At 49.1% G+C, this 22,968-nt stretch overlaps 1 protein-coding gene across 1 annotated transcript in view; it reads right to left on the minus strand.

Annotated features, from left to right (window-relative positions):
* Positions 1–22,968, minus strand: part of ANAPC1 (anaphase promoting complex subunit 1) — a 348,684-nt gene that overhangs the window by 216,339 nt on the left and 109,377 nt on the right. Inside the window, exons 15-16 of the mRNA XM_075339585.1 lie at positions 22,604–22,664; positions 607–794 (exon numbers count right to left, since the gene is read on the minus strand). Coding sequence (XP_075195700.1) covers positions 607–794; positions 22,604–22,664 — 249 coding nt within the window. The remainder of the gene's footprint in view (positions 1–606; positions 795–22,603; positions 22,665–22,968) is intronic.

Here is a 22,968-nt window from a genome sequence, read left to right on the forward strand (position 1 = left end):
GAGATACTAGAGGTACTGAGGTAAGGAGGGTCTCCTTACACTGCTGTGATCCCTGTGTCTAATCTAATACTGGATATACCAAGGGGGCTGAGGTAAGAAAAGGCTGTTCACACTGCTGTCCACCTTATCTGATCTAATACTGGGAGATACTTGGGATACTCAGGTAAGAGGCTGCTCTAACTGCTAGCTACGCTCTCTTTCTTAATGTTAAGAAGCTGCTGAATCTAGTAAATAGACAATACATGGTAAAGGTTTATCTCCAAGTCACAGCAGCAGTGTTTATTACTTACTGCACATGCTGACCAGCACTTGTATTAAGACAGGACAGTGTAAAAAGACAAAACCTATTTTAATGAAATATAGTGTATAAGTTGCTAGACAAAAGGAGTATGGTTTGTATTTAGAAATGTAATATTATATTGTTTTCATTTTTTCTATACCTAGAGAACCCCTTTACTTAGGAATACGATATTTACATATAAGCACTGCTATATTCTATATCAACAAGGGAGATTACTATGACATAATGGGAATAAAAGGGTAAAACCCACAACAGTAACATTATGTGCAGTTATGGAAAACATCATCAATCTCATACACACTTACATTGTGAGTCCAGGACAGTTTATCAGTGTTATATCCCATCATATTCATGAGACAGGTTACAAACAGATTCCATTCAGAATGATTACTGGGGCCTCCTGGTGCATTGTGGCAGTTATACCATTTCACAAGCATCTGAACAGCTATTTTTTTGGGCAAGATGTATTTAATGGCTTGAAGACACTTTTTTACTGAAAGAAGAAAAAAAAAGTAATGTGAACAGACATTATATTTTACAGCTGCAGTAGTAGTAACACCCCCGAAACGCAGTCAAGAAATTGAAATATCGTTTAAAGCCAAATTAGCCATATTTTTATTATGTATTTTACAATGTTAGCCTGATTTATACATGTATGTTTAGGCATATGGTAGGTTCTCAAGTTCAGGTCAAAAGACCTGCTGGCGGTCAGTGCATCGTGGTCTATACCAGGACTGTCTGCATAAAGAAAAACATTGTGTGAATGTAAATTATAAATTTCTACACACACACTCCTCAATATTGAAAATGCACTACAGTAAATCAAGAGACATTACCCATTGTTTCAAGTCAGACGGTTCGGTGCCTCCTTCTGTATGTTAATGTCACACAGCATTCAGCTTTAAACTCACCAGGTGTCATAGCGCCTTCTGACCCTGTTCACACTGTAGAGTCTGACACACCACCTGGTGCTTTAGAGTTGCTTAGTTAGACCCGGGCGTCGACCTGTTGCTGCTCAGGTCATGGGTTTCTAGAGACCTATCACAGCTGCCTCCGCCCTTGGAGGAATCTGCTCCTTCATGCCGATAATAGCTTTATATGATTCCGGTCTATGTGCATGGTTATCCAGCTTCTGGAGAACTGCTGTATGCCTTTCTGCTGTGCTGTGGGAATACTCTTGTCATTTGATTATTTCCTTCCCTATCTTTTTTCTTCCTGTTTTGTCTATACGTCTGTGAGTGATCGCTGGCTGATTGGAGTTTAAATTTCTCCCTGTTTGTCTTTCTGTGTGGGATTTACCACACCAGTCCCGGTTCACTCCTGGGTTAGGGATGAGGGGGTATTAGACCTAGAGCTGATCAGGGGTCAGGGCTACGCTGGTAGTCTCGACCTCTTCACCTTCAGTAAAGGCCCAGTCACACACAACGACTTACCAGCGATCCCGAAAACGATGTGACCAGATAGGGATCGCAGGTAAGTCGCTGAGAGGTCGCAGGTGAGATGTCACACCATCAGACCTTACCAGCGATGCAGGAACGATACAGTTCGCAGTAGCGACCTGTATAACGATCTCAGCAGTCACTGTGACCCTGTCACACAGTGTCAAACACAGCGATGTGTCCTGCCCAGCAGGACATCGCCTTTGAAGAAAATGGCCTGGACCATTCTGCAACGACTAGAGATCTCACAGCAGGGGCCTGATCGCTGGTAGGTGTCACACATAACAAGATCGCTAACGGGATCGCTACTGCGTCACGGAAACCGTGACTCATCTGCGATCTCGCTAGCGATCTCGTTATGTGTGACGGTACCTTTATACTTCTGGGATAAGGGACAGCTAGGGCTCTCTAGCCTGAGAGCCAGTTTAGGAGCCCCTATTCCCAGCTACTAAGTTACCATTGTGACAGTTACTTTGTGGAATGTTTGCTGATTACGGATTGCATCACCATCCTGCAGTGTACTAGTCTGCATTTAGAGGACAATTATGCAGTCTAATTGAATCAGGGAACAATGAGGAAACAGCTATGATTGTCTCCCCAATCCTGCAAAACAGAATACTCTGAAATGGGAATTATAAAAAAAGTCACCAACTGTGTTCTTCCCTCCTACCCTATTTCAATTTTTCTTCCCCTCTTGTTTCTTCATCTTCTTTTTACTGAGAGGTATTGGATTTAATATATGCTCATTATGTACATTTTACAATCTGTATGCCAATAATCATGTTTCTTTGTCAATTTGGTACTTTCTCAGAAAGTGATGCGTTATTATTTTGGTGGTCCTTTGGACCGAATGTAATATAGCATTAAGTTGTCTTAATGTTTTTATTGTTTCAATAAAAACAGATTGAACATAAAGGGTCACTGGTGTCATTCTACAGGTCTTCAGCCTAAGGTCCATGGATCCATCTGGAAGATTACAGAACTGCTCCACTACCCAACACTGAGCCCACAAAGTCGCTTGTAGAACTAAGGTTGGAACAACCCAGTCACCTGGCTACATAAATTGCTATGCTCAGTCAGCTTCCTAAGCTTGCTGCTATCTCCTCTCAGTGGGTGCCTGCCAAAAGTAGAGTGCTATTAACTGGGATAGTTGGCCCTGGATGCTCCAAAGTCATGAAGATTCTAATATCTGGCGGGGTAGGCTAAGTTCACATTTCCGTTGTTTTGCATCAGTCACATGCGTTGCTTGACGCATGTGACTGATGCGTTGTACAACGGATGACAAAGAAAGAATTTCATTGTCGGACTCCGTTGTGTGTTGGGGGCGGAGTTCGGGGGGCGGAGCTGAGGACGTCAGTGCCGCGGTCTGCATGGCTGGGGACAGGTGAGTGAGTGAGAGTGTGTGTGTGTGTGTGTGTCTACATGCATGTGTACATGCGGAGTGCGGGAGGGGGCGGAGCCGAGCGGGGCCGTGGAGGTGAGGACTTAAGTGCCGCGGGGATTGCAGGGCTGGGGACAAGTGAGTGTGTGTGTGTGTGTGTGTGCACACATGCGGAGTGCGGGAGGGGGCGGAGCCGAGTAGTGAAGTGTCGGCCTCCTTGCACAACTGTGCATCATTATCGGTAACCCCTGGTAAATATCGGGTGTAAGCAAAGCACTTTTTGCTTGGTTACCCGATATTTATCTTGGATACCAGCTTAACGCTGGCTCCCTGCACCCATAAACACTGTAAATATCGGGTAACTAACCAAAGCGCATTTCTTGGTTACCCGATGTTTATCCTGGTTACGGGGGCAGGGAGCCAGAGAGAGCATGCGCAGCAAAATCCTATGGATTGCGCTGCTCAAAAAACGTTACAGGCTGCGTGCTCCCACCCGGCGGTCAGTTAAAAAACGACTGACCGCGACGCAGAGGATGCAACGCAGAATCATCAGTCGCAATCCGTCACTAATAGAAATCTATGGGGAAAAACAGGATTCCTGCAAAATATTTTGCAGGATACCGTAATTCCTCAAGGCTACGGATTGTGACTGATGCAAAACAACGGAAGTGTGAACTTAGCCTTAGCGGAAGGGTGAGACTCACTTGTACCATCTTGTGTTTTCTGCTGGGTTACCCAATAAACTCTTACTGAAGTGTTGTACCTTCACCCCGTTTTGTCTGACTAGTGTACGGACTGTCTCCAAGACTAATCAGAGCAGTAGCGCATCCCTCTGGCCTGCCCTTATATCCTATTACCTCCTTCTCTGCCTCTCAGATCTCACTTCTGAGGACTGCAGTGAAGCGGCGCAGGCGTACATCTGCGAGATCTGAGATGCAGAAAAGGAGGTAAAAGGATACAAGAGCAGGCCAGAGGGATGTGCTACTACTCTGATAGTCTTGGAGACAGGGAGGGCTGGGCAGGCAGGGAGAGCTGACTAAGCAGGATTTGTATACAACAACCAGCCAATCCCCAGTATGGTACCGTGCATCGCTTGCCGTGATTGACTGGTTGTTATACACCAGGTACCACATACAGAGGGGTAGTCTTATTCGGCAAGTATATCCCAAACTCTATTTTTAACTGGAAAAGTTGGGGGTCATCTTATACACCCAGTCGTCTTATATGCCGGAAAATACGGTAATACTGTGGCAGCCACAAGCAGAAGTAGCACCACCATCAGCCGCATAACCAAATGCAGGTCACACTTTCATTATTTGCCGTCAGTAAGCGTAGTAAGCCATCACTGTATATAAATTGAGATCACGCTCACATTGTCAAGACTGTGCTGGTGCAGCACCCTGGGATATGCTACCCCAGTGATCTGCAGGATCCTAAGGCTTTCTGGAACACCCTATGCTGACAACCCACAACTCACACACAGGTAGGGGCACATTCCCTGAGACCTGGGCGCAGCATGTAGAGGGTTAACAGTGCTCAGATGTGAGAACCAATCCCTTAGCTGTTAGCCTGGGAAAGGGGTGTGGCTTGTGGGAAGCAACAGGTGTTGCTAGGCAGAGTTGGCAGAGAGGAAAAACGACAGTTGAAGGAGTGACAGTTGAAAGGAGCCAGTAAGTGAGAGGGATGTGAGGATTGTGAGGAGACCCCCAAAAGGTGACTAGGAGGAGGTAGCCTGAGGGTAGACAGATCCCAGGCACTACGCACGAGGGGGTACTGGACCCCAGAGTAGACAACAGCTCCAAGCTGTCTGCTGATCCAGCTGTGTGTGGTGACTTCCAGGGTACCACACCACCCATAGGCTCAGGGACACAGCCTCATATATAGGACCCGGGAGAGGGCACAGAGAAGTAGCCTACCCCACAAGGGACCGCGAGGCCTGTCATACTGGGCCCGGAAAGAAAAGGAGCGGAGCGCCGCAGGTCACCGACAGCTTCAGGCAAGGGGACCATCAGCTCTGCATGTGCACGGAGGGCTCAACTGGGACTCACGTCAGCACCAGGACAAAGGAAAAAGAGAATTTTGTTACTTACTGTAAATTCTTTTTCTTATAGTTCCGACATGGGAGACCCAGACCATGGGTGTATAGCTTCTGCCTCCGGAGGACACACAAAGTACTACACTAAAAAGTGTAGCTCCTCCCTCCGAGCATATACACCCCCTGGATGACCACATCTAGCCAGTTTAGTGCAAAAGCTGAAGGAGGACATCCACCCACAAGTAGAGATAGAGTAAAACCCGGAACAACCAGAACCTCTGTCTACAACAACAGCCGGTGAAAACACACGGAACAAGAACTGCCAACAGGCAACAGGGAGGGTGCTGGGTCTCCCATGTCGGAACTATAAGAAAAAGAATTTACGGTAAGTAACAAAATTCTCTTTTTCTTCATCGTTCCTTATGGGAGACCCAGACCATGGGACGTCTCAAAGCAGTCCATGGGTGGGAAATAAACAGAAACTGAGAAGTAGGCAAAACCTAACTTCACAAATGGGCGACAGCCGCCTGAAGGATGCGTCTGCCCAAGCTCGCATCTGCCGAAGCATGAGCATGCACTTGGTAGTGCTTCGAAAAGGTGTGCAGACTATACCAAGTGGCAGCCTGACAGACCTGCTGAGCCGTAGCCTGGTGCCTGAAAGCCCAAGAGGCACAGACAGCTCTGGTCGAGTGCGCCTTAATCCCCGGCGGGGGGGGGCACCTGAGAACATTGGTAGGCATCGGATATGGCCGACCTAATCCAACGAGCTAGGGTCGGTTTAGAAGCCGAGAGACCCTTGCGCTGACCTGTGGTCAGCACAAAAATAGAGGTGCACCGCCTAAGGGTAGCGGTGCGTGACACATAGATCCGGAGCGCCCGCACCAAATCTAAAGTATGCAACGCTTTCTCAAAGCGATGCACAGGGGCCGGACAAAGGGAAGGCAATGAAATGACCTGGTTAAGGTGGAAAGGAGACACCACCTTAGGGAGAAAGTCCGGAGTCGGACGGAGAACCACCTTGTCTTGGTGAAAAACCAAAAAGGGTGACTCCGAAGAGAGCGCAGCCAAATCAGAGACTCTCCTGAGAGAAGTTATGGCTACCAGAAAGACCACTTTCTGTGAAAGACGAAACAAAGAAACCTCCCTAAGAGGCTCAAAGGGGGGTTTCTGTAAGGCCGTGAGGACCAGATTGAGGTCCCAGGGATCCAGAGGCCGCCGGTAAGGCGGAATGATGTGAGATGCGCCCTGCATGAAGGTGCGAACTTGGGCCAGTCGGGCGATACGCCGCTGGAATAACACTGACAGAGCCGAGACCTGTCCCTTGAGGGAATTGAGGGATAGTCCTAGCTGCAGACCGGATTGTAGAAAGGACAGGATGGTCGGCAAGGAAAACGGCCAAGGAGCATGGCCGGAAGAGCGACACCAGGACAGGAAGATTCTCCAAGTCCTGTGGTAAATCCTGGCCGAGGAAGACTTCCGAGCCTGAGTCATAGTGGAGATGACCTCGGAAGGAATGCCTGAAGCCGTCAGGATCCAGGACTCAAGAGCCACGCCGTCAACCTGAGAGCCGCAGAATTCTGGCGGAAAAACGGACCTTGTGAGAGAAGGTCTGGGCGGTCCGGGAGATGCCACGGCACCTCTACGGACAGACGGAGCAGGTCTGGGTACCAAGCTCGCCTGGGCCAGTCTGGAGCAATGAGTATGACCCGACGGCCCTCCATTCTGATCTTGCGCAGGACTCTGGGCAAGAGAGCTAGAGGAGGAAACACGTAGGCCAGACGGAACTGGGACCAATCCTGAACCAGCGCGTCCGCCGCCAAGGCCTGAGGATCGTGGGAGCAAGCCACGTAAACCGGGACCTTGTTGTTGTGCCGGGATGCCATTAGATCCACTTCCGGAGTGCCCCACTTGCGGCAGATTGACCGGAACACTGCCGGATGCAGGGCCCACTCGCCGCTGTCCACGGTTTGACGGCTGAGATAATCTGCCTACCAGTTTTCTACGCCTGGGATGTGGACTGCGGATATAGTGGACTTTGAGTCCTCCGTCCACTGAAGGATTCGTTGAACTTCCAACATTGCTAGGCGGCTGCGAGTCCCGCCTTGGTGATTGATGTAGGCAACTGCTGTCGCGTTGTCTGACTGGACTCGAATGTGCTTGCCCGCCAACAGGTGGTGAAAGGCTACGAGAGCTAGGAGCACAGCTCTGATTTCCAGCACATTGATCGAGAGGGCTGATTCGGACGGAGTCCAAGTGCCCTGTGCTCGGTGGTGGAGAAACACTGCTCCCCAGCCGGATAGACTGGCATCCGTGGTGAGAATCACCCATGACGGGGCCAGAAAGGAGCGTCCCTGGGACAGAGAGAGGGGCCGAAGCCACCACTGAAGAGAGCTCCTGGTCTGTGGCGACAGAGCCACCAGCCTGTGCAAAGAAGAGGTCCGCTTGTCCCAACAGCGGAGAATGTCCAGCTGCAGGGGACGCAGATGGAACTGGGCAAAGGGAACCGCTTCCATTGACGCCACCATCTGACCCAGCACCTGCATGAGGTGCCTGATGGAATGACGGCGGGGCCTCAGCAGAGAGCGTACCGCCAGATGAAGGGACTGCTGTTTGACTAAGGGCAGCTTCACAAGTGCCGGCAGAGTCTCGAACTGCATCCCTAGATACGTAAGTTCCTGGGTCGGGGTCAGAGTGGACTTGGGCAGATTGACAAGCCTCCCGAATTGAACAAGCGTGGCGAGAGTGAGCGAGACACTCCGCTGACAGTCTGCACTGGATGAAGCCTTGACCAGAAGGTCGTCCAGGTAAGGAATCACTGCCAACCCCTGGAGGTGCAGAACCGCAACCACTGCTGCCATGACCTTGGTGAATACACGAGGGGCCGTGGCTAACCCGAAGGGGAGAGCCACGAATTGGAAATGTTCCTCTCCGATTGCAAAACGTAGCCAACGCTGGTGTGAAACTGCAATTGGCACATGCAGATAGGCATCTCTGATGTCGATGGATGCTAGAAAATCTCCTTGGGTCATTGAGGCAATGACCGATCGCAGAGATTCCATGCGAAAGTGCCGCACCTGAACATGCTTGTTGAGAAGCTTGAGATCCAGGATGGGCCGGAAGGAACCGTCCTTCTTGGGGACTAGGAAGAGGTTTGAGTAGAACCCTCTGAACCGTTCCCGGGCGGGAACCGGTACAATTACTCCGTTGGCCTGCAAGGAAGCCACGGCCTGAGAGAAGACGGCGGCTTTGGAGCAGGGTGGAGTGGACAGAAAAAATCTGTTTGGCGGGCTGGAAGAAAATTCTATCCTGTAGCCGTGGGAGATGATATCCCGCACCCACTGATCGGAGACGTGTTGGAACCACACGTCGCCAAAGTGGGAGAGCCTGCCACCGACCAAGGACGTTGCTGGCGCAGCCAGATAGTCAAGAGGATGCTGCCTTAGTGGCAGCGGCTCCTCCGCTCTTCTGAGGGCGCGGCTTCGTGCGCCAGCTGGGTTTTCGATCCTTGGCTGAGTTAGTGGACGAGGCTGAGGGCTTAGAGGAAGACCAGTTAGAGGAACGAAAGGAGCGAAACCTCGACTGGTTCCTGCCCTGGACAGGTTTCCTGGTTTTAGTTTGTGGCAAGGAAGTACTCTTCCCGCCAGTAGCTTCCTTAATAATTTCATCCAGTTGTTCACCGAACAGCCGGGACCCAGCAAAGGGGAGCCCAGCAAGGTACTTCTTAGAAGAAGCGTCTGCTTTCCACTCTCGAAGCCACAAGATCCTGCGGATCGCGAGGGAATTAGCGGAAGCCACCGCCGTGCGGTGAGAAGCCTCCAGAATGGCAGACATGGCATAGGATGAAAAAGCCGAAGCCTGGGAAGTTAAGGCAACCATTTCGGGCATAGAGTCCCTGGTGAGGGAATGCATCTCCTCCAGAGAAGCAGAGACGGCCTTAAGAGCCCACACCGCTGCAAAAGACGGGGAGAACGAGGCCCCTGCCGCCTCATATACAGATTTGGCCAGAAGGTCAACCTGGCGGTCAGTGGGATCCTTAAGTGAGGTGCCATCGGCCACAGATACAACTGTCCGGGCTGAGATTCTAGACACCGGAGGATCTACCTTTGGAGACTGAGCCCACTCCTTGACCACCTCTGGTGGAAAGGGAAAACGTTCATCAGAACTACGCTTTGGGAAGTGTTTGTCAGGAGAGGCCCTGGGCTGGGTCACAGTGGCCTGAAAACTGGAGTGGTTAAAAAACATACTCCTTGCTCTCTTAGGTGAGGTAAACTGGTGTTTTTCTACCAGAGAGGCTTGCTCCTCTGATACTGGCGGATTGAGGTCCAGTACGGAATTAATGGACGCAATCAAGTCACTAACATCCGCATCCCCTTCAGATAAATCAATGGGGTACATAGAGGTAGCGTCCGAGCCCACAGTAAAGGCATCCTCCTCGCCCTGCAATTCAGCCCGTGAATCAGAGCCGTGGGACAAGGAAGGAGAAGAGTCCCTGCGTCTCCGTTTAGGAGGACGGGGTCCGGGAACAGATGACATATCCTCTGTGAGCTCTGCAGAGCGAGTCAGAGCAGCAGAGGCGCCCTGAGAAGGGGGCTGATGCATGGTCAGCAGAGTCCGGGACAGCTGTCCCATGGAGTCGGCAAAGGACTGGAAGATAGCTTTAGAAAACGATGCTACCCAAGCCGGGGGTTCAGCCACCGGGGCCGGAGCAGCCGGAGGGACCCCTGGGGAGACTCCAGGCTGAGGCACCACCATGTTAGAGCAGGCATCACAATGTGGATATGTGCTCGGTTCAGGCAGTATGAGCTGACATGCAGTGCATACAGAGTAAAGCCTTGCAGCCTTGCTCCTAGTGAGAGACATGCTGCTGAGGTGGAGGCTCTGCAGTAAAGAACACACTCCTTGAATGACCTCCACAGAGTGTATAATAAGGTCCACAACCAGAGGTTGTGGCTTACCAGACCGTTTTGTGTGTGCCCTCCGGATTCCACAGCTCGGACCCCCAGGCAGATGCAGTAGCTGCAGCAGCCAGCGCCGATCAGTGTGTGAACGCTGATAAAATGGCGCCGCAGTGAGGAGGGGGGGCGGGGTTGAGTCCAAGAGCGGGAACCGGAGGGCCAAGGCGAAATACAGGGGAGGGAAACATCTTCTCAGAGAGGAGTGTCCTCTCCTGAGCTGAACGGCCGGTGGGCGGCGCCGCACTGTCCCTCTGCAAGACTGACATGCAGGGGCAGTGAAACCGAAAGTAGGCCGCAGCCGAAGCCGGGGCCTAAATTTTCTCATGCGGCCGACGAGCAGGCACCCTCGGCGCGGTTCTCAGGAGAAAACCAGAGAACCGGCCGGAAATCACAGCACAGTGACATAACACACTCTCCCCACAATAAATGCATAAGGGACCCTTCAAAACCGTCTCAATACTTAGCTTATGAGACGCAGGGCCAGGTCCCTGAGAGGTGAGCGCTCCGTCCGGCAGGGTCCTGAAAGGGCTGCGGATGGAGACCGGTCTCCTGCCAAGCAGTGAGAAGCGTGATGGCTCCCACTTCAAGCCAGAGCCCGAGGGATGGTGAAGGAGCGCGGCATGTAAGGCTCCAGCCTTGTAAATCAACCTTAACAGCACCGCCGACACAGTGGGGTGAGAAGGGACATGCCGGGAGTCCAGCTTGGACCCGCTTTTCTTCCAACTCTTTGAAATCAAAAATCAGATGAGAATGCATGTGTGTGTGTGATCCTCCTGAACACAAAGCATTGAACTGGCTAGATGTGGTCATCCAGGGGGTGTATATGCTCGGAGGGAGGAGCTACACTTTTTAGTGTAGTACTTTGTGTGTCCTCCGGAGGCAGAAGCTATACACCCATGGTCTGGGTCTCCCATAAGGATTGATGAAGAAAGTCGGTTGACCAGCCGTGCCAAACTGCACTTGCAACATCAAGTGAGTAAATACCAGTTAATCTGCAAGAACTGTGTCGTATTTATTACTGGCGCACTACAAGGTGCAGCACACCTACATGGGACTTAAGCCCCTACTGGCGGAGGGTGCGAACACACTTGCTGCTATACCATCTGTCCCTAAAACCACAGCAGCGGCGGGACATCTTATTACCGCAACCCGCCAGTGGCGTCACAAGTGACATACCAAATAACCCTGTTACCAAGCGCCCCCCCAGGCAACGGAACCGGGCACGGCCACCTGTGACGGTCATCCCCATTATCCAACACCCGGAACAGAGTATCCCAAGGGCCTGGGGTGTGGCAACGCTCTACAAATTGGCGTCACAAACAGGATACAAACTAGGCCCAGCAACCCTGGGTGCAGTGTGCCTTAAACCGTTTAAAATTGTATATAAACTTTGTCGCCATTTTGCCTCAGTAAAAACTACTGTGCTATCACTCTGGCTGTAAAAGAGCGCAAAGTTTGAAAATGTGCGCAGGAAAACCTGGCTCCGCCCCCCCCCACAGGGCATCTGCAGAGAAGCCAAACACCGAGCAATAGCCTGACTTCAGGAGCTCCTAAGCCGCTCGGGATCCCCATAGAGAAGGTTGCTGAAATTAACCAAGGGGGACTAAAATGGAAGCCTAAGAGAACGGAGACGCTGCCGGACCAAGTCGGAGTGCAGATGCTGCGGCGGTGGCACCGATCATGCCGCTCATGCTACCCTACCTCCCAGGCGCAACCTGGATGCCCCAGTACAATGGCAAATCGGATACCTTAGCTGGGTTCAAAAAGAAAATAACTACTTCAATGGACATGTATCCCTTAACCGGCAAGCAAAGGGCATCCATTATACTGGGTCAGCTTAAAGGGGCAGCGGAGCTAGAAGCAGAAACTTAGTCAGACGCTGAACGTGAGTCAGTAACCACCATCTTTGACAAATTGAAACTTGCATTTGAGACCCGCACTGAGGCGGAACTGCGGATGGAGTTCTACAACTGCAGGCAGAAACCGCAGGATAACATCAGGGACTATGCCTTGAGACTCCAAGCAGCAATAAGGACATTAAAAGATGTCGATCCTCTCAGTGCCAGAGAGGAAAACCGGATGCTAATGGACCAGTTCATACAGGGCCTGTTGTCATCAGAGGACCGCAAGCAATTGCGCCTGTGGTCCCTTGAACATGCTGATGCGGACTTTGCAAAACTAAAAGACCGGGCTATCAAGGCGTTGCAGCCCCTGGCAACCTCAGACTCTACCCTGACGGTGCTACCTGCCAGTGTCCCTTCCTTGGAAGTGGAACCTGCCTCCTCTACTCCAGTAAAGGCCAACGGGCAGATTGCGCCCCCTAGTGCACTAGAGTACCTGCGTTCCCAAGTGCAGCGACTCAGCGAGAACATAACAAAGATCCTCAAAGTCATGCAGCTTGCTCCAGAGCCCAAGCCACCAGACCGTATCCTGCTTGCTGACTGCCCTGAGGACGTCCCGTGGATGAGGAACCGGAGGAGTCCCCCACTGCGAGGAAGACCCACCGATCGCTATTGTTCTTCAGGACAACCCATCTGCCGGCATTGCGGTAAAACAGGCCATCTTGCAAGAAAGTGTCCTTTAAATATGCAACCCCTGGGGCCAAGGGCCAATCCCCAGGTGTAAGTCGACAAGGCCCAATGGAATGGCGTGACCGGTATGTGGGAGGGCGTCCGATTCTGTCCATTACCTTGGACGGGATCCCCACTTCTGCATTGTTGGACACCAGTTCACAGGTAACCACCATTCCCTATGAGCTGTACTGCCGATTCTGGTGTGATGAAGAACTCACCCGACCTGATCCAAGCCTCACCATATATGCTGTAAACGGGTTACCGGTAGAGCAGATAGGTTTTAAAGAAGTAACCATAAAGGTGGGGAGGGTGGAGCTTAGGGGTCAGGGATTGATTGTTGTTAAAACTGATGCAAATGATAGAAATCCCCATATGATCCTAGGTACCAATGTCATCGAAAATTGTTTGGCAGAAGTATTGTTCTTGCTCCAACAGATCGCCAAGACTGCCGATGCCAGGCAGCAGAGGGTCCTGCAGAAGGAGATTAAGGCCCTCTTGCTAAAACAATAGGTAAACCAGTCTGGTGGAGAACTTGGTAGTGTGCGGGTAATGGATTCTAACCCCATTGTGTTACCTCCAAGAAGTAAAATGATGGTGTGGTGTCGGGCATCCATAGGTCCTAGAGGGCGAGATTACCAGGCAGTGGTAGAGCCCATGTACTTAAGGGACTGGTCCACAATACTGACAGCCAGGGGGGTAGTCAATGTACATAAAGGGAGAGTTCCTGTACGTATATTAAATTGTGGGGACGAGGAAGCCAAATTGCCCAGGTACGCTACCATTGGGAAATTGTTTACCGTCACTGAAAATGCCATTCAAGCAGCAGAACCACTTGCCCCAACAGACCTGGCAGATGAGCAATTAGCAAACTGGTGCCAGGAACTCCATGTTGGTACCGACTCCACGCCTTCTTACCAGAAGCAAGGAGTATACCGGGTTGTGCAGAAATATGAACCAATCTTCAGTAAGCATCCATTGGATTTTGGGAGAATTAAAGGGGTACAACACCATATCCCCACTGGGAACCATCCTCCCATCAGAGAGCGATACAGACCTGTACCACCAAAACACTATCAGAGGGCCAAAGAAATGCTACATGACATGAAGGAGGCTGGGGTTATCCGAGATAGTTGTAGCCCTTGGGCAGCTCCACTAGTCTTAGACAGAAAAAAAGATGGCACCATGCGGATGTGTGTAGATTACAGGCAGATAAATCGCATTACACATAAGGATGCTTACCCATTACCCCGCATAGAAGAGTCACTAGCTGCACTCAAGACTGCTAACTACTTTTCCACCTTAGACCTTACTAGTGGGTATTGGCAGGTCTCTGTAGCAGAGGAAGACCGGGAGAAGTCTGCGTTTGCCACCCCGATGGGCCTGTGCGAGTTCAACAGTATGCCGTTTGGACACTGTAACGCACCTGGAACCTTCCAGCGCCTGTTGCACTGTTGTCTGGGGCATCTGAACTTTGAAACTGTACTACTCTATTTAGATGACGTCATGGTGTTCTCCAAGTCCTACGAAGACCATCTGGAACATCTGGCAGCGGTGTTTGAAGCACTATCCAAGTACGGCATGAAGCTGAAACCATCCAAGTGCCATCTCCTTAAACCCAAGGTTCAGTATCTGGGACACATAGTCAGTGCTGAGGGAGTCGTGCCAGATCCAGACAAGATAAGAGTCATCAAGACCTGGCCAAGACCAACTACTATCAAAGAGGTACGTCAGTTCCTGGGCCTGGTAGGATACTACTGAAGATTCATCAAAGGTTACACCAAGATGGCTGCCCCCTTGCAAGACCTCCTGGTTGGTCAACCCAAGAAAGGCAAGAAGTCTGATCCTCCATTAGAATGGGGCGAAAAAGAAGAAAAGTTCCTTTAAACAAATGAAGTGGACTCTGACGGGGGAAGAAATTCTTGCTTATCCAGACTACAACTTACCCTTTATGCTGTACACAGACGCCAGCAACGTGGGATTAGGAGCAGTGTTGTCACAGGTCCAGAATGGGAGAGAGCGAGTAATTTCCTACGCTAGCAGGAAGCTTCGGCCTACTGAGAGAAATCCGGAAAATTACAGCTCCTTCAAGTTGGAGTTCCTGGCCATGGTCTGGGCTATCACTGAGAGGTTCAAGCACTATCTAGCAGCCACTAAGTTCACAGTCTTCACTGACAACAATCCTCTTACCCATCTAGACACAGCAAAGTTGGGTGCATTAGAACAACGCTGGGCAGCTCGGTTATCCAACTATGACTTTACCATCAAGTACAGAGCTGGACGTAAGAACGCAAATGCAGATGCGCTGTCAAGAATGCCCCATTTGCAAGAAGAGGGAGAAGACATGGATGAGCTAGAAGAGATAGAGTTACCTGCCTTCCATCGCAAGAGAACATGCCAATGTCAACAAACTGGTTCTAGACCAAAAGAGGCAACCTTGAAACCCTTATCACATTTTAGTTGGAAAGAGACACAGGACAGTGATCCCACTGTCAGCTTAATCAAGAGACTGGTAAGCCAAACCGATTCTCGTCTTGCACCATAGGCTCCACAAGAAGCCCAACATCTGCGGAAGAACAGAAATAAGTTGTTTATCCACCGGGGAACACTCTGTAGACGATTCATCAATCCAAAAACTCACGAGATGAGGTGGCAAGTGATAATACCAAAAAGAGACGTCCCAATAGTGTTAGAAGCGTACCACAACGATGCCGGACACTTCGGTTGGAAGAAACTTGAGATATTACTCCGTGAAAGATTCTACTGGGTTGGAATGAGATCTTCTATTGAAAACTGGTGTAGAAATTGTGGTCCATGTGCTTTAAGAAGAAAAGACAGAGATAGTCAAAGAGCACCACTGCAGCCTATTGTTACCAAACAACCTCTAGAACTAGTCGCCTTAGACCATGTGAAGTTAACACCGAGTACCAAAGGTTATACTTATGCCCTTACCATTGTAGACCACTATTCAAGATTCCTTGTAGTAGTACCAGTCAAGGACCTAACAGCACAAACAGCAGCAAAAGCGTTTCCAGAGCAAGGAATTACAGATCAAGGACCAGCGTTTGAAGCAGAAGTTTTTCAAGAGTTCTGTAATATCTATGGTTGTAAAAATATTCGTATAACATCCTATCACCCTCAAGATCATCATTGATATGCTAAAGACCCTACCACTGGACGATAGGAACAAATGGCCAGAAAAATTGCCTGACCTAGTGGATATATATAACAACATCCCCGTAGGGTCTACAAACTTCACCCCAGCTTATCTTATGCGAGCAAGACCAGGAAAATTACTTGTCGACTTAGACCTGGGAGTCCTAAACCCTGAAGACCATCCACAAAGTGATTGGAATACAGCTCAAGCTCAATACAAGAAGGTTCAAGAATGTGTTGAAAGGAATTTAGACCAAAGTAGGGAAAAACAAGAAAGAGATTACAACAAAAACGCAAAAGCTGTACCTTTGACACCTGAAGTAAAGGTACTAAAAGGAAAAAGAAGACTTCACAAACTTGATTATCAATGGGAAGAAGAACCTTACATTGTCCAAACATCTAAGTTTGACAACAAAAAAATCTGTATTATTAGCAAAGATGAAGGAAAAACATCAACAGCTGTTTCCAGAGACCATTTAAAGAAATGCCCAGAACAGTTAGCACCAAAAGAAAGTACAGAAAGAATTATAAATCTACCTCAACCTGAGCCAAAGAAGAAAATGATCCATACTGTATTAGGAGATTTCCCAGAAGATTGGCCGCAATACAATGGAGCCATAGTCATACCTTGTATCACCTTTCCACAAGTACCAGAAGAACCTGTACCAAGACAAGAAGAACTTGTACCAGTACAAGAACCAGAAGAAATTTCAGGGGACGTTGAACCAGAACATTCTACAAACATTGACCTTGTCAATCCTACAGTAAGGTTAAGAACACGTAGATACTTACCAAGTCAACCTACCATACCAAGTGTAGTACAAAACACAGACAACATTGACACACCAGAGTTGCGTAGGTCAAACAGAAGCAACATTGGTCATCCCCATCCAGATTAGGAGAGTGGGAATACTACTAAAGATGGTCATTAAATACATATTAACTGTATGTAAAATGTAAATAATGTATATTAAGAATGTTGACCCTACAAAGACTGACCTGTATGGACTTTTGGGTCACTAACAACTATTCGTAATGTTTGTTTAAGAACTGTGCCTCCCTTTGGGAAGAATCCAGGTTTTTCCCCATCCTTTGTTTTTAAGGGACCTTAGCCACAGGACTGGCGTGGCACAAAAACATTTGTATATAGTTGCACACGTGGTGCTTTTCATTGGTATTACCCAGGAACTGAACTTTTGTTCCCAACACCCTAAAAGGAGAGCCGGAAGTCACAGGGAGGGTCTGCAGCGGAGCAGGCAGAGACCCCCATCACCATCATAACCGGTGATGTGCTCCCTAGGACAGTCCCCACAGGGAACAGTCACCAGGACGTTCGGAGAGGTCCACCGGATAGTGGCCTCAGAGACTGTGGGTGGTGGGAAGAAAAGTGTACGGAGTACTAACCTGTTACAAATGTATATTTGTTATTTATTATTGCCGTTTTAAAAATAATATATAATTTTGCAGATTTTCTTGTTTTGCAGCCCGCGGATGTGCTGGTCTTAACCAAGGGGGAATGCAGCACCCTGGGATATGCTACCCCAGTGATCTGCAGGATCCTAAGGCTTTCTGGAACACCTTATGCTGACAACCCACAACTCACACACAGGTAGGGGCACATTCCCTGAGACCTGGGCGCAGCATGTAGAGGGTTAACGATGTGAGAACCAATCCCTTAGCTGTTAGCCTGGGAAAGGGGTGTGTCTTGTGGGAAGCAACAGGTGTTGCTAGGCAGAGTTGGCAGAGAGGAAAAACGACAGTTGAAGGAGTGACAGTTGAAAGGAGCCAGTGAGTGAGAGGGGTGTGAGGATTGTGAGGAGACCCCCAAAAGGCGACTAGGAGGAGGTAGCCTGAGGGTAGACAGATCCCAGGCACTACGCACGAGGGGGTACTGGACCCCAGAGTAGACAACAGCTCCAAGCGGTCTGCTGATCCAGCCGTGTGTGGTGACTTCCAGGGTACCACACCACCCATAGGCTCAGGGACACAGCCTTATATATAGGACCCGGGAGAGGGCACAGAGAAGTAGCCTACCCCACAAGGGATCGCGAGACCTGTCATACTGGGCCCGGAAAAAAAAGGAGCGGAGCGCCGCAGGTTACCGACAGATTCAGGCAAGGGGACCATCAGCTCTGCATGTGCACGGAGGGCTCAACTGGGACTCACGTCAGCACCGGGACAAAGGAAAGTCGGTTGACCAGCCGTACCAAACTGCACTTGCAACATCAAGTGAGTAAATACCAGTTAATCTGCAAGAACTGTGTCGTGTTTATTACTGGCGCACTACAAGGCGCAGCACACCTACATGGGACTTAAGCCCCTACTGGCGGAGGGTGCGAACACACTTGCTGCTATACCATCTGTCCCTAAAACCACAGCAGCGGCGGGATATCTTATTACCGCAACCCGCCAGTGGCGTCACAAGTGACATACCAAATAACCCTGTTATAGAGCGCCCCCCCAGGCAACGGAACCGGGCATGGCCACCTGTGACGGTGATCCTCATTATCCACCACCCGGAACCGAGTATCCCAAGGGCCTGGGGTGTGGCAGCGCTCTACACTGGCATTAAAGATGCTGAAAGAGGTCCTAGGAGACCTCAGTTACTTACACCTTTTGAGAGTAATTAGGAGGCTTTGCTGTCTTTTCTATTTGTGGTGAATTATTTATGGGGAAAACTTAAAGCTGGTGAATTTAGAATTCAATGAGATTCGCTCGTCTCATATATTCTGTGCATATATACTGTAATAAGATATATATATATATATATATATATATATATATATATATATATATATATACATACATACATAGACAATTCATCCATCCAACTTTGCCATCAACTGATTGCTCCCCCCTTCTGTCTGCTGTGTGTTTTAATTCATGGTATGTCAATTCATCCATCCAACATTTCCAATATATCTGACCTGTTCCCTCTTTGCTTCAATATCTCCCTGGCATGCTTCAACTTCTCACTGTGATCTCTCAACCCCTGTTCCCCACCCTATTTTTATGTGAAGCTGCATCTGGCAATCTGACTGAGTGATCAAGGGTTTTTTGTTGCACCCCACCCCTTCACAGCTGATTGCACTTGTATCTGTATAAACTGGGGCAACTTAAGCCTGCACATAGACTTAGTCTGCACCAATACAAGTATGCACCATATAAGTATGCTGCATTGAATTAAGCCAGAATTGAGCCGGAAGTGACTGGAAGGTACCTGGAAACATAGTCACTGTAAACAATGTTTGTGTTTTTCTTTACTTTCTCCTCTATAATACTTCACTTTCTACTGCCCCCTCTGATCCCTAAACCCAGTAACGAATTATTCATCTCTCCCTCCATCCTCCCCACCCATCTCACCCTCCCCTCCCATATTTTCCTCCACATTTCCCCCAGTGTCTCCAGACACACACGACCATCTCATGGCCTCTCCTGCTCCCACCTACTCACACTCTCACTGCTTCTCCTCACTGCTGGGGATATCTCTCCAAATCCTGGTCCTCCTCACCACATCCCTATTGTCACTTCAAAACCTCATCCACAACCCACCACAAATTTCCGCACCCTCTCAAACCTCATACCCATTCACCCAACTCCCGCTCCCCCAGTCCCACTAACAGGAACACTATGGAACGCTCGCTCTGTCTGCAACAAACTATCCTACATTCATGATCTTTTCATCACTAATAAACTTTCCATTCTTGCCATCACAGAAACCTGGCTCACCCCCTCTGACACAACCTCTCCTGCTACACTTTCTTATGGTGGTCTCCAACTCTCTCACACCCCCCGCCCCACTAACAAGCATGGTGGAGGAGTTGGTTTGCTCCTGTCCGACCAATGCTCCTTTACACCAATTCCACTACCACCCTCTTTTACTCTCCCCTCTTTTGAGGTGCACTCCGTACGCATCTACGCCCCCTCCAACCTTCAACTGGCTGTCATTTACCGCCCTCCAGGGCCAGCCACTGCCTTTTTTGACCATTTCACCACCTGGCTACTACATTTCCTTTCCACCGACATCCCCACCATCATCATGGGTGATTTCAATATCCCCATTGACACTTCCTACTCATCTGTCTCCAAACTTCTAACACTCGCTTCCTCCTTCGACCTCACCCAATGGTCTTCTGCAGCTACTCACAAAGATGGCCACACGCTGGACCTCATCTTCACTCGCCTCTGTTCCCTATCTAACCTCTCTAACTCGCCTCTCCCCCTGTCTGACCACAACCTACTCACATTCTCTTCCCTCTCATCGACAAGTACGCAACCCCCCCTCCACAAACTCTCACACCCTCGCAGAAATATCAAACACCTTGATTTACACGCACTTTCACAGTCCCTTCTCCCTCTCACAGACATTGCTTTTTTACACGACGTAGATGCTGCTGCAACTTTATACAACACTACAATCTCTGCAGCTCTCGAATCAGCTGCCCCCCTCACACACACCAAAACGCGCACAATCAACAGGCAACCCTGGCACACGAGTCAGACTAAAGAACTGAGACGGGCTTCCAGAATTGCTGAGCGCAGATGGAAGAAGTCTCATTCCACTGAGCACTTTATTGTATATAAAGAGTCCCTCACCACCTTCAAGTCCACACTCACTGCTGCAAAACAAACCTACTTCTCATCCCTCATATCCTCTCTCTCTCACAACCCTAAACAGCTATTCAACACTTTCAATTCTCTCCTCCGTCCTCCAGCACCACCTCCCTCTCTTCTCATCTCAGCTGAAGACTTTGCCTCTTTCTTCAAGCAGAAGATTGACAACATCAGAGCAAGCTTTGGCCCACAATCACCACAGCCCCTCATCATCGCTACTCAGCCCTCGTCCTCCAAATCCAGCTTCTCCACCATAACAGAAAACAATCTTTCCACTCTACTCTCAAGATCACATCTAACCACCTGTGCACTTGACCCGCCTCCCATCGCACTTCATCCCCAACATCACCGCAGTCCTCATCCCAGCCCTAACCCATCTCTTCAACCTATCACTAACAAGTGGTGTATTCCCCTCATGCTTTAAACATGCCTCCATTACACCCATCCTCAAAAAGCCCTCCCTTGACCCATCCTCTGTGTCAAACTATCGCCCCATATCCCTTCTACCCTATGCCTCAAAACTACTGGAACAGCATGTCCATCTTGAATTGTCCTCATACCTCTCCTCCTGCTCCCTCTTTGACCGGCTGCAATCTGGCTTCCGACCTCAACACTCTACTGAAACTGCCCTAACCAAAGTCACAAATGATCTACTAACCGCCAAAGCCAAGCGACACTACTCTGTCCTCCTCCTCCTGGACCTGTCCTCTGCCTTCGACACAGTAGACCATTCCCTCCTACTACAGATTCTCTCATCTCTGGGCATCACAGATTTGGCCTATCTTGGATCTCCTCATACCTAACCGACCGAACTTTCAGCGTCTCCCATTCTCACACCACTTCCTCATCTCGCCCCCTCTCGGTCGGTGTCCCCCAAGGCTCAGTTCTTGGACCCCTGCTGTTCTCCATCTACACCTTCGACCTGGGACAGCTCATAGAGTCCCACGGCTTTCAGTATCATCTCTACGCTGATGATACGCAGATCTACCTCTCTGGACCTGACATTACCTCTCTACTAACCAAAATCCCACAATGTCTGTCTGCTATTTCATCCTTCTTCTCTGCGCGATTCCTAAAGCTTAACATGGACAAAACAGAATTCATTGTCTTTCCTCCTCCTCCTCACTCATCCCCTCCAAGAAGCCTTTCCATCAAACTTGATGGTTGCTTGCTCTCCCCAGTCTCACAAGCTCGTTGCCTTGGAGTAACCCTCGACTCTGCTCTATCCTTCAAGCCACACATCCAAGCCCTCTTCACCTCATCCAGACTACAACTCAAAAATATCTCCCGGATCCGTGCTTTCCTTAACCAAGAATCAGCAAAAACATTAGTGCATGCCCTCATCATCTCCCGCCTCGAATACTGCAACCTCCTGCTCTCTAGTCTACCTTCCAACACTCTTGCACCCCTCCAATCTATCCTAAACTCTGCGGCCCGCTTAATCCATCTCTCCCCTCGCTATTCCCCAGCCTCGCCACTCTGCCAATCCCTTCACTGGCTTCCCATCGCCCAACGACTCCAGTTCAAAACATTAACCATGGCATACAAAGCCATCCACAACCTGTCTCCTCCTTACATCTGTGACCTAGTCTCCCGGTACCTACCCGCACGCAACCTCAGATCCTCACAAGATCTCCTTCTCTACTCCTCTCTTATCTCCTCTTCCCACAATCGCGTACAAGATTTCTCCCGTGCATCCCCCATACTCTGGAACGCTCTACCACAGCATATCAGACTCTCCCCTACCGTGGAAAGCTTCAAGAGGAAACTCAAGACCCACCTCTTCCAACAAGCCTACAACCTACAATAACCCTCAGTCCAGTACACCACTGCGCAACCAGCTCTGTCCTTACCTATTGTACCATCACCCATTCCCTATAAACTGTGAGCCCTCACGGGCAGGGTCCTCTCTCCTCCTATACCAGTCTGTTTTGTACTGTTAATGATTGTTGTATGTATACCCTCTTTCACTGTAAAGTGCCATGGAATAAATGGCGCTATAAAAATAAATAATAATAATAATAATAATAATAATAATACACACACACATATATATATATATATATACAAACACATACTTTGTGGTTCTATACATGCTGCATTAAAAGGAATTAGGAAATATACAATAATTAACATTTGACTCTAAACTCACCTAGTTCAGACGTAGCAACATCTGGAATAGATATCCTAACCATAGATCCATTTGTCAGCTCCTGTAATAAAAATTGTTTTTACAAACTGCAATTTACTAGAAAAAAAAACAACTTATGTCAATCGAAACAGAGTATATTAAGTTAATAATGAAATCTAAACATTAAGGCTGTGTGCATGCGATCAGCTTTTATCACAGTTTTTGACAGTGCATATTTAGGCTGCAGCAAAAACACAATACCAGCAAAGTGAATGGGAATTCTAGAAATCTAATGTCCACTGTGCTTCTTTTTTACGCTATGTAAGCTGACCTGCAGTGCGTTTTTCAAATTTGCAGCATGTCAATTTCTTATGCAGGCACACAGA

Source organism: Anomaloglossus baeobatrachus, chromosome 3 (genome assembly GCF_048569485.1).
Source record: "Anomaloglossus baeobatrachus isolate aAnoBae1 chromosome 3, aAnoBae1.hap1, whole genome shotgun sequence".
Classification (NCBI taxonomy): Eukaryota; Metazoa; Chordata; class Amphibia; order Anura; family Aromobatidae; genus Anomaloglossus; species Anomaloglossus baeobatrachus.